The sequence below is a fragment of the Myripristis murdjan genome, chromosome 14 (genome assembly GCF_902150065.1).
Source record: "Myripristis murdjan chromosome 14, fMyrMur1.1, whole genome shotgun sequence".
Taxonomy (NCBI): Eukaryota; Metazoa; Chordata; class Actinopteri; order Holocentriformes; family Holocentridae; genus Myripristis; species Myripristis murdjan.
This window is the reverse complement of record NC_043993.1, coordinates 10,980,130-10,997,682: the sequence shown is the minus strand read 5'-3', so window position 1 is coordinate 10,997,682 and position 17,553 is coordinate 10,980,130. Positions and strand designations below refer to the sequence as shown.

General features: G+C 39.6%; 2 protein-coding genes across 2 annotated transcripts in view; both read left to right on the top strand.

Annotated features, from left to right (window-relative positions):
- Positions 1-4,705, top strand: part of cpeb4b (cytoplasmic polyadenylation element binding protein 4b) — a 38,320-nt gene extending 33,615 nt beyond the window's left edge. The window contains exon 10 of the mRNA XM_030068208.1: positions 1,494-4,705. Within this exon, the coding sequence (XP_029924068.1) occupies positions 1,494-1,721 (228 nt within the window). The 3' untranslated portion in view covers positions 1,722-4,705. The remainder of the gene's footprint in view (positions 1-1,493) is intronic.
- A 5,058-nt stretch (positions 4,706-9,763) lies between these two features.
- The window catches only part of nsg2 (neuronal vesicle trafficking associated 2), a 40,357-nt gene continuing 32,567 nt past the window's right edge, over positions 9,764-17,553 (top strand). The window contains exons 1-2 of the mRNA XM_030069707.1: positions 9,764-9,960; positions 10,470-10,643. Of these exons, the coding sequence (XP_029925567.1) occupies positions 10,515-10,643 (129 nt within the window). The 5' untranslated portion in view covers positions 9,764-9,960; positions 10,470-10,514. The remainder of the gene's footprint in view (positions 9,961-10,469; positions 10,644-17,553) is intronic.

The window sequence follows — 17,553 nt, the reverse complement described above, 5'->3', positions numbered from 1 at the left end:
CTCTACTATCCCTGAGCCTCACTAGGTCACTATAATCTGGGACCTGCTGAATTTCCCATCAGTTCATCAGATTGATGAGGGAATGGTTATTATATAAGCTGACTTTCATCGACCTTTTGTCAGAAACAAAGGAATTGCAACAACATTGACAAACGTCTGCTTACAGTGGGCTCAAATTGACACAGTTATTAAAGTCATGTTTCCACAGTAGAGATGAGTAAGCCAGTTAGAGCAGAAATCCCATCAAATCATCCAGTGAAGAGGTAATATAGATCCTCTCAGAGCTTGTAACCAAGGATGCCATAGAAAACTGTGTGCGCATTTTGAAAACAGAAGATAGCACACAGTGAATGACTACCCTAAACAACAAAATCACACTACAGATATGCATTTTTTATTGTCTCCTCTGTCCACTCCACCCTCCACCCTCTTTATCGCCTGCAGCCACAGTTTTCTCCTGTCTCTTTGAAAAGGACTACAGTACATAGACACAACAACCTGCTATTTTTTTTTTAAAAATGTTAACATACTAATCACCTGCCTGCTGTTCCAGTTTCCATAATAATACAGCCAAACATCCGTTGGCAACATGCACGCGCATCATTTTAATGACGCTGGTCTTGAACCCATCTATATGACAATGCCAAATCATGTAGTAATAACACTGCTCCATCAATAAGATAATTAACTTGAGAAGAAGCTGAACACACTTCTTGGCTGAAATGTCTTGGTGACACTAAACACGTTTAGCTGTTGATTCTAACTTCACTGACTTTTAAATGGAACAGCTGTGTGACTAGTCTAAAAATAAGAAATTTTCAGACAGCAGGTCCGATTTAAATCTATAAGATTAAAATGGCTGGAAAAAAGATTACTCGAGCAGTAATAGCCATTTGAAAGGTTTGGTCAGATATGCTATTATGCAGACATATTTGAAATGCTGCTGAAAAGTGGAGCATTTTTATTCATGGATGCAATATCATTATGGAGCCCCATAGTAGCAGAAAGAAAGTAGGAAAGAAGCAGGAAAAAAGTCGACTATATATCAAGACCGCATTTTACTAGGATAAAACATTCTTTAATAAAACTGTCAGTGAAATTAATAAAATGCTGTAATTAAATCATTGAAAGTGGTTTTGATATATACATACTCTATCCTAGACGGTCCCCGGGCAGCTCCAAATTTTAGTGCTATTTAAACGACCAGTATTTTTAGTACCAACCAGCAGGACTAATAACATTTAGTTGTGTGGCTGACTTGTCTCACACAGCAGAAATCAGTCTTTGTTCCGAAACAGAGTGTGCAGGCTGGAAAGTGAGTCTGTCGGCCAGATATCTCAACTTTGCGCCAAGTAGTCATTGAGTCAACATCCTCATCAGCTCTTGGAAATTTTATCCTATGGGACAGTAGAATCTTATTTTTTGCATGTTTAGGGAATTGGGTTGTTAAGAAGGAATCCTAAAGTTGTATCAATGCCCACCCCTGCCTGCAGGTGGAAGTGAAGCCATACGTGCTGGACGACCAGCTGTGCGATGAATGCCAGGGAACTCGCTGCGGTGGGAAATTTGCGCCGTTCTTCTGCGCCAACGTCACCTGTCTGCAGTACTACTGCGAGTACTGCTGGGCGGCCATCCACTCCCGCGCCGGCCGAGAGTTCCACAAACCCCTGGTGAAGGAGGGAGGCGACCGACCCCGCCACATCTCCTTCCGCTGGAACTGAGCAGATGACAGAGAGGGAGAGGCAACAGGGGAGCAGGAGGGAGGTAGTGCAGGAGTCGCAAATCATTGTACAAATAAATGCACTTTTCTGTTGCTGGTTCCTTTTTGCTCTAATTTCACTGAACCTTTTCTCATTCTTAAGTTAATATATATCTATATTTTGAAGATAGAAGAGAAAAGAAAACTGGAATTATATCCAAATATGTCCAGCAAAGGAAAAAAAAAAGAAAAAGATGTGTAATATAATTTAATTTATCCATTTGATTTTTTTAAGTATTTTTTTATTAGTCCACAAAATATATAGTATAGAGGAAAGATTTGGTTGGAAGATGGTACTCTGCTATTCAATTGGCATGTGATTGGCCATTTATGTCAAAGCAGTATACTTGATTTTAATTTTCATACAAGAGACCCCAGATCAAAAACTATTCATTTGGCATGATTGATCTTTTATTTCTTAGCAGAGCTATTACTTTGCATTTTGTTATGAGGCTCCAGAGCAAATGTGAATTGAAAAGGTGTTGCTAAAGAAGAGTGCACTTATTTCCTATCAGTAGAGTGCAAATACAGTATATGAGACCCTTAGTAGTTAACCAAAGCTGAATCTCAATTAAGTTTGAAGAATAGAGAGGGCAAACTGCAGAACGAAATGGGTTCTTATTTCCTCCCAGATCAAAATGGTTGAACCTCTTTTTATGTTTTCCAAGACCATAGAAATAGTTTGATGTTACTTGAAGAAAAAACAACAACAAAAAAGTCAGCAACACGCATTTGGGTTTTGATCTCCATTTTGACATGCAAAAACTAATACCTCAAGCTCAGCTGCTAATGTGCCGAATACAGTTAAAAAAAAAAAAAAAGAAAAAAAGAAAGAAAGAAAAGATAAACGCCCGCTGGTGTTCTCCTTTCCTTGAAACCACGATGAAAGGGAAGTGATGCAACAGGCGGAGTGTGATGTCATTGGCACAGTTTTGTACTCACTGCTTCATCACCTCCTTATTTTTGTAATCCAACCCAGGGTTGTGCTAGGGACAGAGCAGAGCATCGTGCAGTGTACAGTATATTAGGGGAATGTATGGCACAGAGAGACTACATAGAGCCGGAGAGGCTAGCCGGTGAAGAGATAGTCCAAGGCCACTCCCCCTCCTCGAGTCTGCCTGTGGCACCTGCTGCTAAGCCAGCTGCTAGCAGAGGGTCGGGCCTTGTAGTTCTGGATACTGGGGACCCAAACCCATGTTTCAGACCCCTCCTCGTTGTGTCGCCACACATAGGAGCTCCAATCCAGGTCATTCAGACTAAGGTGAAGGTAACTCATCAAGAACAGACCGGTCGACTGGCAGTCTCTCGCAGTTCTCACGGGGCTACCATCTGATGGGAAATGCTTGTCTTTATTACTTTTTTAATGCATTTGTGCAATTCTCCCAAGTCTTTACTTAAAGCTCTACGTTGAATTCTAGAGTCAGCCATGTTTAATGAAAGAAGCAATTTAAAGTTTATCTGATTTCCGATTCATCAGCACGCATTTGAGTCGTAGGGGGATCTGCCCTTTCGGTGAACCCTCTATCCCCTCTCCAGCCGAGCTAATCCAACTCAGCATCCAGTGTTTTTGAAGCATAAATGAAGATAGTTCCTGCAATGTGCTCTACTACTCCACACTTGTGACCCACGTGCAGTTTGCTCTCTAAACCAAGACTGCAGTTTCTAATAGGTTGCACCCAGTGGCTTTAGGGAACCAAAGATGGCTGTGCAGTAGTAGGTCATACTGTAACTCATTTCCTATCAAGGTTTTTGTTCTTCTGTTCTTTCTTGTTTCTTTAAGGAGTTTTTTCATATATTTTTAACCTGTCATTTCTATCCAGTTTTGCTTAATTGTCAAGCCCAGATGGACTCCAGCAAACCAAAGATTGGCCTTGAATATACACACACATATATGTCTATATATCTCTATATCAGTGCAGTCAAAACCCGGAGAACACCAGTGAACGACGACTGGGCCTATTCATCTTACCTGCGCACACACACACACGCACACACACACACACACACACACACACAGGCAGGCCTTACACTCTCTGTAGCTCAGCATGGAGGGGTATGTTGATAGGCTGTTTTTGTTTTTGTTTTTGTTTTATCTGAGTTAGGCCTGCAAGCTAGTCATGTTTTGAGGAAAATTAACATACAGAATACATTCACACAGCAAAAGTAAAACTAATCCGCACATTTGTTTGAAGTTTTAAGTCACTCAGTGGTATCCGACTCTACTAGCCGAGCATTTAAATATGTCAGGGAGTTAGTACAGATCTGTAAACTTGATTATTATACACACTAGTGAGAAACGTATCCTTGTATCGGCGTGGTGTTGTGCTGTTGCACCAGTTTTGCACCCTGGACATTAGTTTTGTGGGTGTGGTGGGTGAGCATTTTAGAAGTAAAAACACTTTGTGAAGAATTTGCTGTTAAATGAGATGAAAAAAAAAGATTATTTTATACATGGCCTGCTGATTTTTGGTACAGTGTTTTCTAGCTAAATTATTTTGTCATGCACATATAAACATTTATTATGCACTACTTTTCTAAATATTTTTTCTTTTTCCAACAGTCATTTTAGGCACATTTTTCACAAATGGGGAAACTCCTTTTTGCAATACCTCAATTTTTCACATTGTGAAAGGTAGCTTTTGTACTTTTGTTACTGAGAGATCTGCATATATGGAAATGTTCATTTTAAGAAAAAAGTTGAGTGATTTCAATATATCTTATTTTCAATTATGCTTTTTATACATTTCAGTGCTGAGGAATCTTTACAACTAAGTGCGCACTTGTGTTGATGCGACTTCAAATCTGCAGAGGAGAGACCAAAGTGTATCGCTCTCTTGGTCTTAGCTTTCATACACTAGATGTTTCCAGTCAATCTGGTCAATAACAGCATGGCGAGAAAAAAAAAAAAAAGAAATTCTTTGAAATTGATGTTATTGTCTCTAAAAATGGCTATCCTAGTTGGAAAATGGTAACTTCTGTCTTGGTTTCCTCTCCATAGCTGGAATATAACTTATTATAAGGAGAATGCAAAATTTGGTTCATGCTTAATGCTGAATCTCGTATCACAAGAATGGATGTTTGGTGTTTAGATATTTTAATATTTGAAAAAAAAATAATATATATATATATATATATTCTTGAACTTGCCAACTAGCTCCTATTGTAATCCTTAGCATGCATGACAAAAAAAGAGAAAATGACAAGTACATGAATTAGCTATTAAAAATTAATTGTTGTGGTGTGCACCAAATGTTTCTCAACTATTACGTTGTTAAGGACATCCCCCCACCCCCGCCCCCCCACCCAAACCCCACACTCACCTCACCTCACCTCAACCCCCCCCTCCTTCCCCATGTGTTGATCTCCTCGCTTCCCCATTTGCAGACCTCTGCAGGATGCACAGTGACAGGAAAATAAGACAAGAAACGAGACAGAAAGTAACTCTAAATGGATTTGGCAGTGCAGGAGTTTGAGCATCCTTATAGAACACTGTTGAAAAGACTTGAGAACTCATCCCCGCTGTCTGTCGAGGCGATCCTATAGACCTATCTGGAGGAAGGGGAGCTTAAAGACTTGAATGTGGTAAATGTTGCAAGTTAACTTCAAGTTGTTATGTGCAATACTTCTTTTGAACCTTTTTCCAGATAAAGACTCTTTGCAATGTAATTCTTTAATGCCATTTTTAATTGCAGACATTTAATTAAAGAAGATGTTAATATGTTTTTCACAGTCATTTTCTACTGTTATTGTAATCCTTTTCATGCTGGTGTTTGTAAAAAAGAAAAGAAATCAAACTATTTGTACTAATATAAATAATTGAAGTTATTTTTAAAACATTAAAGGTTTTGTGCTCATTTGCTTATTTTGTTTATTTCAAGCTACTGTGATTGATTGCATTGTAATTATTAGGTCAATAATGTATTTAGCTGTTTATTGGTATATTTTTAATTGGAATGTATAATTGATTTTTATAATTTTGATCAGATTTTTGTTATATTTTTGAGGTGAAGCTTTTAATATGTTAAAGTGTCTAGTTTTTACTAATTGCTATATTGTGCTCCACAATATATGGTTCACATTTTCTGAAGGAAAATAAATATTTAAATATTTGTCTGTTAATGATGTTACTTAATGGCAAAATTTCAATAGTTTTTAACTGTGTATGGGAAGGTTGTTGTATTTATTAATAGCATTTTTTACTTAAGATATCACCTTAATTTTTATTGTCATTTCACTTTATAAGTTCCTATTTTTGTATTTTCCTTTCTAATTAAGTTATGTAATACGGATATGTCCATATTTCTAGGAGTTGGTCTGTAGAAGTGCTAGTGATACGAAAAAGAAAAATCTAATGTTATTTAATTGTTTGCAGCCAACTATTTATAACAGTATGCATAATTTTTAAATATTTGTAATGTGAAATGTTGAATGAAATAAAACTTAACTGTGATGAAATTCTGTGCATGTAGTGTATGCTTATTTACTTAACAGTAATTTAAAAGCTCAAAGTGTTTATTTTATACTCTTGTCCTGAGAGACTTACGATGAATAGGCACTTTCATGTGTTGCTCAAGGGCACATCAAAAGGATGATTCCATATTTTTTTTTTGGTCAACTGATTTTTATTCCAGGGGTTGTTCATTTTTTAATTTAGTTTTACCTCCTTAACTCCTATTTAAATTAAACTGTTTCTTCTGATTCTGGAGTTTGGAGCTGTGAACGCAGCTTGAGTATTTTCCAATTCGGTTTATTTGTAGAATGGATGAATTAACTCTTGTGGAGTTGAACCGCCCCTCCAGTCCCTACCTAGATCCAACCTGTGACCTTAAGTAACAGGATGGCCTCACTATCTGGGCCACCTTGTCATCGTGCTCTGTTGTATTCACACTTTGGTACTGCTATGTAATGTAACATGATATTATTGTGTGTAATGAAATATTACACTGTGCATGAGCAGCCATTATCCCGGACTGAAAATGAGAGCTGCCATCTATCATTACATGTTCATTGTTGCCGTCATGTAGTTTAGACTAGTGGAGTCAAATAAATGCCTGTCCTTAAAAAGCAAAGCAGGTTGCAATTAGTGCCTCGCCACCTCAACTCTTCACCACAACTGGCTTCAAAGTAGGCGTTCAGTAAATATTTAATGAGAAGCTATTTTGCTACCATTAATTATTTCTTTGCTGAGCTTCTGTAGAATCCAAGTGTGCTCAGCAGGCTCTGGTCAGATACTAAATCTGTTTGATCTCCCAGGTAATCTTGCATGTGTTCACAGACAATACATACAAGTCAGTGCCGCCATAAGATTTGAGGTAAAAATGTGAACACTTAACATTTTTAAAGCAAGTACAAACAAAGCTGCAGATGTCCACATTCATTTCAAAAAGGAGTCTGTGAAAGTAGGCCACTGAATTGAGTACACCACTTGGGACTCTGATTACACACACACACACACACACACACACACACACACACACACACTTCCCAGCTTAGTGAAGAGGCTCCACACCACCCACTCATGATATAACCTCAGTATTTATGTGTTGAGACACAGGACAGCTCATGAATAATCACATGTTCATTCATTGACTCACATCATTCATGACATGCATCTATAAATATGTACCATTTGCTAGTCAAGCCCAGAGTACTGAGTGGATCATGCACTGGTGAGATGTTTGCCTTTGCTATTTCACATTCAGGGGAAAACACTGATCCAACTCACTTGTAAAGTGATTACTATTGTGCTGATGGTAATGATGCTCATAACTCAGTAACACCACCAGCTGGCTGCATCCTGCACTGTCCAGAGTGTAAACTCAAGAAAAGGCTAAATATGACAAGTTCAGCTCAAAAATATATCTGTCCTCTGTCCTTCATCGCCCACAGTGTAAAAGTGTCATAATTTTTAAACCCTCACTTTTCTCACATGAGAATATCTCATGTTGGAACAAAACTCTTCATGCATACAGTCCCTATTTGTTTTATGGATGTTGATAATAGTCATTTGTATTCATTTGTAGTACAAATAATACATGATTATCGCCACACACTGTATATATTACAGCCTTGACTGTCTTAAAACGTCTCAGACTCTTGCCAGACTAATAATAATTCATATGCTGTGTTCATCATTCAGCTAAGTGCACAAAGTGCTTCCCCAAAAAGAAAAGCAGAGATGAATAGATAATAGTTGATTATCACTGGTGCTGCGGCTAAAGTGACAGAATACAACTCTCTTGTCTTAGAAATACAATCTATGCACCTGGCAGAATACCACTCTGTGAGTATTTATACTTTATTTAAAGGCTTGCATCAATGAATAATCATATTCATTTTGAAACATTAGTACTTGTGGCATTAATTTTGAGAACCATTACCTCTAGCAATGCCTCTAGTGTGAGATAGTCTACCAATCAAAAAGGTGTTATACCTATGTAGGTATCACAATTAATGAAACAGTGATATATTGATGTGTAAAATGGCACACTCAGCACATTTCACTTTCACTTTCCTGAAAGTGAAATTGTGGATTGAAAATAAGGTTGGAAAGAGAGAGAGAGAGAGAGAGAGAGAGAGAGAGAGAGAGAGAGAGAGAGAGAGAGAGAGAGAATTGGTTCACTTAATGTAGTGATTTCCAAACAGAAATTGCTACAGAGTTCGTAGGTTCATCATTCAGCATATCTAGTCATGTTTATTTATGTGGCTTTTCATCACAAGCATGTCTAAAATATGCCTCACCATGTACATATACATATTATCACATCAAATGCCATACTACATCAAACACTGCTTTGATGAAGGATATATGTTAATATGTTCTCTAGTTCACCTGCGTTTCTTTGGACTGTGGAATATGATACACATTTTGCCAGACACATCCTGTCCTTGAAAAAAAAAAAAAGTCAAAATTTGTTTCAGTTTGATGTTACTGATTATTTTGAAAGAGTTTATCATTTTTTTTTTCCTTTTCCACATGATGAGGATCTAACCTTGTGATGGATCCCCACTCTTTGATAAACCATCCTCAAACTATTCCCCAGCACCCCTTTCTTGATCGTCTCCATATCCGGAGTATCAACTTTTTTAAAATGTAGTCATTTTAGGACTTCCCTATTAAATTATACCAAATAATGCATGCTATTAGAAAAATGACATTTTCTGAAACTTGATGTTTGTGTCATTGCATATCATGCCACAATGGATGCAACAAGGCAGAGGCAATGTATTAAGAAATATTAAGAAAACAATTTGCATGAATGAATGAACGAATTAATTCTAATACCAACCTATCCGATTCAACATTTTTTCCATAAAATTTAGTTGACATTTTTCTTTCTTTCTTTCTTTCTTTCTTTCTTTCTTTCTTTCTTTCTTTCTTTCTGTCTCACACAAACACCTCCTAGCACCTCAACATCTGTATTTCACTCTAACAGCTGGGTTACTATAGGCTACTGTATTTTTGTACACAGGACATCCAGACGAGTCTAAATGATTGTGTAGCACCCATGCAATCACCAGATGGCGCTATAGACTAACGAAACCCCTTTAATCCCCTTCGAGTGTGTGCTGCCTTCCAGTTCTGTGGGAAAATCTGTATTTCTGATTAGAGCGCCCTTGAACAACAAAGCAATTAGCCAACTGCGACCGGGAAAGAGGGATAAGAGAGCATGTGACGTTCAGGGACCGGAGAGCATGGAAGAGGTTGACTGTCAAACCCTGTTATGTGGCATTGATTGGTATGCGGTGTAAATGTGTTGTAGGCTACTGTTGTATGGGTCAGTGGTTAATTTTTGTGCACAGGTTAAAAACATCAACTCCCTGCTCGGTGCACACTTTCTTGGATGGGGGAGTGAACGAGGAGCACGTGAAGGCGTCATTATCTCCTCTATCAGGTTGGCAGAACAAATGGGGATCCATTGAAAAAATAAATAAATAAATAAATAAATCAAAAGTCCCCCTAGCGGCAGCTCCAGTCGCTCGGAGGGTGAAGGGCTGTGTGTGGATTAGGGGGTTGGGCTGCCTGCTGTTAGGAAACCTGCCGCTAGACATCCAGTTTGTCTCCGGCGGTGCAGCCTGCTCAGCCGCAGCATCAGCAGCAGAGCCGCAGCCTCCAGCTCCTCCTCACCTGCTCCTGTCTCCTCCGCCACAGCGCTGCCGCAGCACAAAGGGACCGCACCGGAAAAAAAGCAGGATCACTTGTAAGTAACTATTTGTTCTTTCGGATTTGTGTTGTTGTTTGTTTTTGCGTTGTGGCAAGGTGGGGAACCTGCGACTGGTGCTGCCTGTTTTTGTGGTTAATAGTCCGGGGTGGGATTATCGCGCAAACAGAATTTGTTTCCAAGTGTTTTGTCAATGAGTGCTGTTTTATTTTATTATTTCCCCCCCACCTCCAAAAACACTGTTTTGTCCGGATGAATGCATGAATAATGACGAATGAATTACAGGCTTCAGTTTTGAAATTCTCCGAGTCTCCCTAACAGCGCAGTCCCCCAGTCTTTTGATATCGATTTCTAATTTCATTTTGGAGGACTTTGAGGCAGCAAGTTCAAATTCGATCAATATAGCCTGTCCTATCCTATTAGACTTCCACCCTCTCCATCTTATTTCTGCAAAACATCTCCAAAATCTGATTCACATACTGTGAGGGAGAAAAAAAAAGAGAGAGAAAGAAAACCCATCCTCTTTCAACACCTCTTCTCTCATTCAGGAGCAGTCTTCGGGGAAATAAGGGAATATATAAGGACAGTGAAAGATGGTGAAACTAGGGAGTAATCTTCAAGACAAAGGAGCCAAAGCAGTGAGTGTGGAGGACGGCTTTCAGAATGTGCCCCTCATCACTCCACTTGATGTTGGCAGCCTCCAGTGCCAAGCACCTGACAAGGTGAGAGACTAGCCTAATTGTGTTCTATGTCTTGTGTGTGTGTCTGTGTTTGTGTGTGTGTGAGAGAGAGAGAGAGAAAGAGAGAGAGAGAGAGAGACAGACAGAGAGAGAGAGAGGATGGGGGGGTTGAGTTTTCCTGCCTGTTTGTGAGTGTATTTCAATCTGTTTCTGTCTATTTACTCAGTGTGGTTGACCTACGCTGTCCTTAAACCCTCTTATGCAGAACAACAACCCCCCAACACACACACACACACACACACACACACACACACACCTCATACCCTTTCATTCATTCACACATCCATTCATCTGAGCTGTCTCCCCAGCCGTGTCCTTTGTTTTCCAGCTGAGATTAGGAGACAGATTTGGAGCCAGACTGTCTGTCATTTATCATCCCGACATCCCATAGTAACTGCCCTGGCAGTAGTTAATCCAGTTACCATGGTCGCAGTTCAACATGGAGAGCTGATTGGTGTTTCTATGGGGTCTGAGCAGAGAGCTGAACTGATTGCACATTATGAAAATTAATGGAATTAGACAACAGGAAGGCTTGTAGGCGCTCAGAGCTCAGAGAGGCGTTATTGTATTAAATATATTTTATGTTGTGGGAGGATGTTTGGGTTGGAAGTGGGATTTTTCCATTTTCCATTAACATAATGTCTGTTTCCCTCTGGTCACTGATCAAACATCTCTTGTACCCAAAATACATACAATGTTAAGGTGACATTTGACATGACATTAGTTCAGGTGAGAGCCAGCTTTTAATTCAAAATGTCTCAATAGTTTAAGGGTTTGCTGTCACACAAAATTATCCTCATAAGTAGGTTCAGACTGGTAGGACTACATATTCACTTTACACCAGGACTATAGCATCTTATAGTGTAACACAACTGATCACCATTGTGAAATGTTTCTGTTGCCTTTATCTGTGTTATGCTCAAAGTCACTCAAGCTGGGCAGGTGCCCACCAGTCAAAGGACTTGAATCCCCCTCACTCCATATCCAGCAGGCCTGCCATGTGTCAGCCATCACAAGTGTGGCATATTTTATTTCACAAAGCATCACTGCACTACAAAACATACACTCTGTAATTAGTTGCAGCTTAATTCTTCCCTCAGCCCGTATACAAATGACTGTCACAGGTTAGTGCGGTAGAATTGTGATTATATTCAAATGTCATATTCATTAGTTATTACTTCAAGCTCAACAGTCCAAATCTCTTCAATGCAGAAAAAAAGTAAAAAGCCTTGTCACTTGTCAAGTGAGGACTTAAATTACCCACTGTAATTTAGGTGATTTTGTCAGATCAGGTGTCACATTTTCCAAAGGGCGGATCTCATTTTGTAATAAAACTCTTAAAGTGTGTGTGTGTGTGTGTGTGTGTGTGTGTGTGTGTGTGTGTGTGTGTGTGTGTTTTGCGTCAAGGGATCAGAGAAAACTGAGAGAAATCCCGAAGTGACTGTCCACTGCCAATGCTGCAGACAGGAGCATACGCCACTGACTGAACCCTCATTGTGTATTCTGCTGATGGAGGCACAATCTCTTTCCATTTCATATACCTGCTAACTGGGGAGACCTGTCACTCAGTACACACACACACACACACACACACACACACACACACACACACACACACACACACACAGACACACAGGCGCACATACACACACAGACAGACAAGAACACACAGGAAGGCATGCTTGCACTGCACTTGCATTTACAATGGAGCTTGCGTACATTTTGAGGGAGAGGGTGCACTGTATGTATGTACTGGTGGTGTGTGTGTGTGTGTGTGTGTGTGAGAGAGAGAGAGAGAGAGAGAGAGAGCGTGTGCAAGAGTGACAGGTCATTTTGGTCAGCAGCCACCAGTTCATGACACTGTATTCAGTGGGCTGTCAGTCATTTTCCAGTTACTGAAACCAATGCCACTGGACGAGTGACTTATGGGTTAGTTGATTAACCCATGTGTCAATTAATCAAATATAATTTTGATGACTGATTAATCATTTTAGTCATGTATCAAGCTGAAATCCTGAACTTTTGCTGATTACAGCTTCATTGTGATCACTAAGATGCTAGGCTTTGCTTACTTGTCTCTGTTCATTATTATAAAATCAATACTTTGAGTTTTTTGGATGCAATTTGATGACATCACGTTGGATTCTGCGAACAACCAATGAGATTTTCATATTATTTTGCACTATAGATTAAATGATTAATTGATGAATCGAAAATGTCTAGTTGCAGCTCTACACCAGACCAGGAAATGTCACTACATAAGCTGCTGCTGCCACCAGGTTGAAACTATAACACACACACACACATACACACACACTGACACACAAACACACCTCCCTTGGAGTGTCACAGTGTGGCCATTCTGTGTGATTGCTCGAGCGTGTGCTTTGGGTGAACATTTCCTGAGTGGGTGCAGGCAGGGGTGTGTGATGAGCAGGTGTGTGTTTGCTTGGTGCCATCAAGTTGCCGAGCCAGGGGGAATGTGTTTCCCCAAAGGCCACCTGAATAAACAGAGAGAGAGAGAGAGAGAGAGAGAGAGAGAGAGAGAGAGAGAGACTTGGGTTTAGTATGAACTCCTGCAAAATACCAATGAGTTATTGTTGTTGACATTTGAAAGGGAAAGAAGGCAGAGAAGAAGGCTTGCTGTTTTGTTGACTATCAATGAATTTTTACATGCCTCAGGAGACACATGGACATGGGCTGCTGTTGCTTGTTGCTTTTGGATATACTTTCTGACAGTTGTTGCAGATTTGCTATGCTGCTCACTTGGTTTGTGCTCACAAGACTGAGAAATTGTTAGCTCAGCCGCTGGATAAGCTGGTTTAAGGTGAGCAGGATCTTTCCGGCCATTGTGCTTCCCATATTTAAAGCCACTCTGGGTAGGAATCAACACTTCACTCCAACTCTTAGTGTACGTGGTGCAATGAAAATTGATTGCGAAAATGCCTATAAACCCATCTGCTTTTGCGATGGAACAGCGAAGGAATTAAAAAGGCCAATTTGCTGTTAAATCTTTGCATTTGTCTCCTGTAGTAAATGTGAAAATTTGTCTTCCTGGCAAGCGATGCATGAAGACAACAGAAGTCAAGGGAAATAATGAAATCTGTAATTAGACATTAGAGCGTAGGGGGGCTGATAGTTGGTCTCACAGTTCATTTACTGGAAATCCTGCATGCAAGGCTTTTTTTGCATACATATTAGGCTATATCACTGTTTGTCGTCTTTTTCTATGCTGTGTTAATGGCATTTTTTTCAATTTAGTGACTTCTTAGCTTTTTTTGCTGCTGGCTCCCTTGTTTTATAAGGACGCTTGATTGTAGGGTTGGGTGACATATTGATATTATATTGATGTCATGATATGAGACCAGACATTATCTTGGATTTTGGATATCATGACATCACAATATGATATAAGTGTTGTCTTTTCCTGGTTTTAAAGGCTGCGTTACAGTAAAGGGATACAATTTCCTGAACATTTAAGACTGTTAATTTTTTTTTTTATCAGTAATCTCTTGTGTGTAAATATCTTATCAAAGCACCAATAGTCATCAGTATCGACGCAGTATTGATACTGAGGTATTTGATTTTGATTTTGTTCATTTCTCTCAGGCCCAGCCCTACTTCCATATGCATTTTTATTTTAAGGGAAATACGATTGTTGTACAGTACAAAAGCATAATGGTGCGTGGATTTGTACCAGTAAATGTTAAAATACAACTTATCTCTCACCACTAATGTCTCTGTGACCAAAATCTGTATAATCTCCCTGAACTTTGGGTTGATGTATTTTTGCCACAAGCCCCGCCCAGTCAGAGTCAAGCTTTTGGAATCTGGCCCGGGAACAGTTTCTTTTTTTAAAGCTAAAGGGAGGTTAATGCAGTCATGTGACCCGGCGAGCGTCCCAGATCAGCAGCCTCATTCTGAGAGGCTTCACAAAATGCGACCCCAGCTGTTTTTACCCTTATCCTGCCTGATGACTATGTGACCTCCCGAGTGCGGGGTTACCCAGAGATATTTGCACGGGCATAGCAGTGTTGGGAGTGAACTGCATACTCACACATAAACATAAACACACATACACACGTACAGGACAATGTTGCTGTGGCCTGCTGAGGCTGAGGGATTGGCGACGTATTAGATTTGACTCCATCTGGGCAGGGACACATCACAGCCACCGAGCCTCCACTGGGTCACCAATATCTTGATTGGATTGCTAGTAGTTTCAGTGAAACTAATGGGAGGGAGAGAGTATAGATAGATAGATAGATAGACAGATAGATAGATAAGAATGGAGCTTCTGCAAGAGGCACATAGACGATCATTAGCGGCAGAGAAATGAACAGCAGTGCAGAGAAAAGAGCAGAAGGTCAGGGAGGAGAGATGAGAGCAAAAGAGAAATGTTAGATACAACAGTTGACTGAATGAATGAACTTTTGTAAAGATCAAGGCCTGGGATGGTTGTGTGATTGCTCATACAGAGCAGGTTGGATGCCTTTTGCCTTAGCAGGCACATGCTTAGACAGTACAGTGGATTGGTTGTCTAGTGTTAACTAAGGTCAGAGATACTATCTATCTCTCTATCTGTCTATCTGTCTGGCAGGGTATCTTCTACCATCCCCTCCTTATTTCTTTGTGAGAAGAAAGCATCTCAAGGTAGAAAGAGCTAAAACACTTAAAAGGCTGCAACAGACTGTGTAAACGCTCTTACAACCGCTCTCATATCTCTTATCTCTGTCTCTTCTCACATCCTCACCCCGCCCTACTTTTCTCCCCTGGTTCCTTTGGAGTCACTGTTCAGCTCCATTCATGTGTGTTCTTACTCTTGTGAAGCAGGAGGGGTTTTCCCAGGAAGGAGCATCCCTCAGTCCGCATCTTAACTCTGCAGTAGATCATTAAATAATTTCAGTAGTGCGGTCATGATGGGATGCATCATTTGGAAGGGCTTGGTATGGCATCTAGATGAATCAACAGCCAGTTTGCAATAATTGGAGAAAAAAAAACGTACCGATAATAAGAATAAGAATAAGAATAAATTATTAAAAACATCAGCCTGAGAGTGGCTGTCCTGTAGGGAGGAAGTGTGTTGTGTGGTTAGAAAGAAAAGTATGAACTCAATAACATGCTGTGTACTCAATATATGACCATATATGTACGTGAGTTGATACGTAAAATATATTATAGCTAACTGTAATATGTAAATATATAAACCAAGTGCAGCTGTACCAACCCCTTTCCTGAGCAGTTTTGGGAAAATGCTCTTTAACATCCCTCCAACGTGAACACTAGCTATAGCAGAGCCCGTTAGATCTCGTTATGATTTCAAAAGCCTCATTCCCTTACATAAATCTTAATTAAAAAATGTAAAATATCAGTGCAATTAAAGTAAATAAATGAATGCAATCAAGTATGTTTTACTGAGAATGATAACTGAGTGAAATGCTGCAGCGGCTAGATTGAGCACATGCTTTTAAAAAACGTGTGCACATTTAATGAACTAGATGGCATGTGCTAATGCTTTTGCTCTTGTGAATTAGCAAGTTGTGCTCACAAAGTGGTGAGAATGAAGGTTGCAATGAACATAATTAGGGAACAATATGCGCAAGGTCTTTCTTTCTTTAAACCAGAGGTGTTCCGTCCTTGTCGCCAGGACCTGAGGCCCTGCTGGCTTTCATTCTGTTCATCAAATCAGGGGCTGATTAACACGTCTAAAGCCAGGTGAATGCAATTAACCACAATTAACAGCCTAGTAGGATAGAAACAGCAGCAGTCAGACCTGCAGACCATGACTGCAAACCTCTGCACTGGAAAATCTGTCCTGTAACAGTGGCTTTCAGTAATGGTTTTACCCATATAAGCTGCTGAAGTGCCCTTGAGCAAGACATGGATAATGTTTTTGCACACTCAAGCCATGGTGTCATGGATAAAGACATCAGCTTTTATCAAAAACACTGATTATCAAATCGTCTAAAAAAATGCCAGTGTGTAATTACAGGGTTTTAATTAAGATAGCAACAGTAGTTACTTCATCAATATGGTCTAATTTTATCTCAGAATAATATATGAATAGCAGTCAGATTTTCCAAGTGGTGGATGGTACTTAAGATATGTACTCTTTTGTGCTTTTGTATGACTCTCCAGTCACCAAATTTAAGAATTTCAAGTGTTTGCATTCAACTAAGAGATCACCTTGGACTATATGTGGTCCTATCAAACTGTACATCATACCAACATAGCTACTAAAACTCTGGATCTGCTCCAAAACCGATTTTTATATAGATTTTATTCACAAGGCAAGACCAGAATCAAACATGTCAAAAGAATATCTGCAGCTGCCTCACACACTGCAACTTCGCCAAAGAGCAGCTCTCCTGCAGCTCAGTCTTGGGGGATAAAAAAAAAAAAAAAAAAAAAATGAAACAGCAATCATAGTGATAACAGGTCTGAAGAATAACAAGAGGGGGAAAAGACGGGGAGAGAAACTGAATTTTCTGACAGTATTTCCACAGGGAAGATGAAATAGGAAAGTGTTTTGATGGGAGACGGAGAAAGGTGCAGAGACAGAGTAGCCATATCTCTGTTTGACATGCTAAAATGTGTCTATGTTGAAATTTACTTGTATCATTGATAGACTGATTTATTCATTAAATAGTTCATTCATTTATTCAATCATGCAGTCATTCATCGAAGTGCCAGTAAATATAGTTTCCAGTGCAACATTTCACACATATCGTTTCCTGTGGACATTAAGAACATTCCACATGGCATTGTTTACATTTAGCGATTGTAATTTTAGATATGTACTCCTCCACATGCAAAACACAGATGCAAGTGGATGGATTTTATTCCATGATGCCTGCTACAGATCTAGAAGTGACTCTGGGTAGAGATTTTA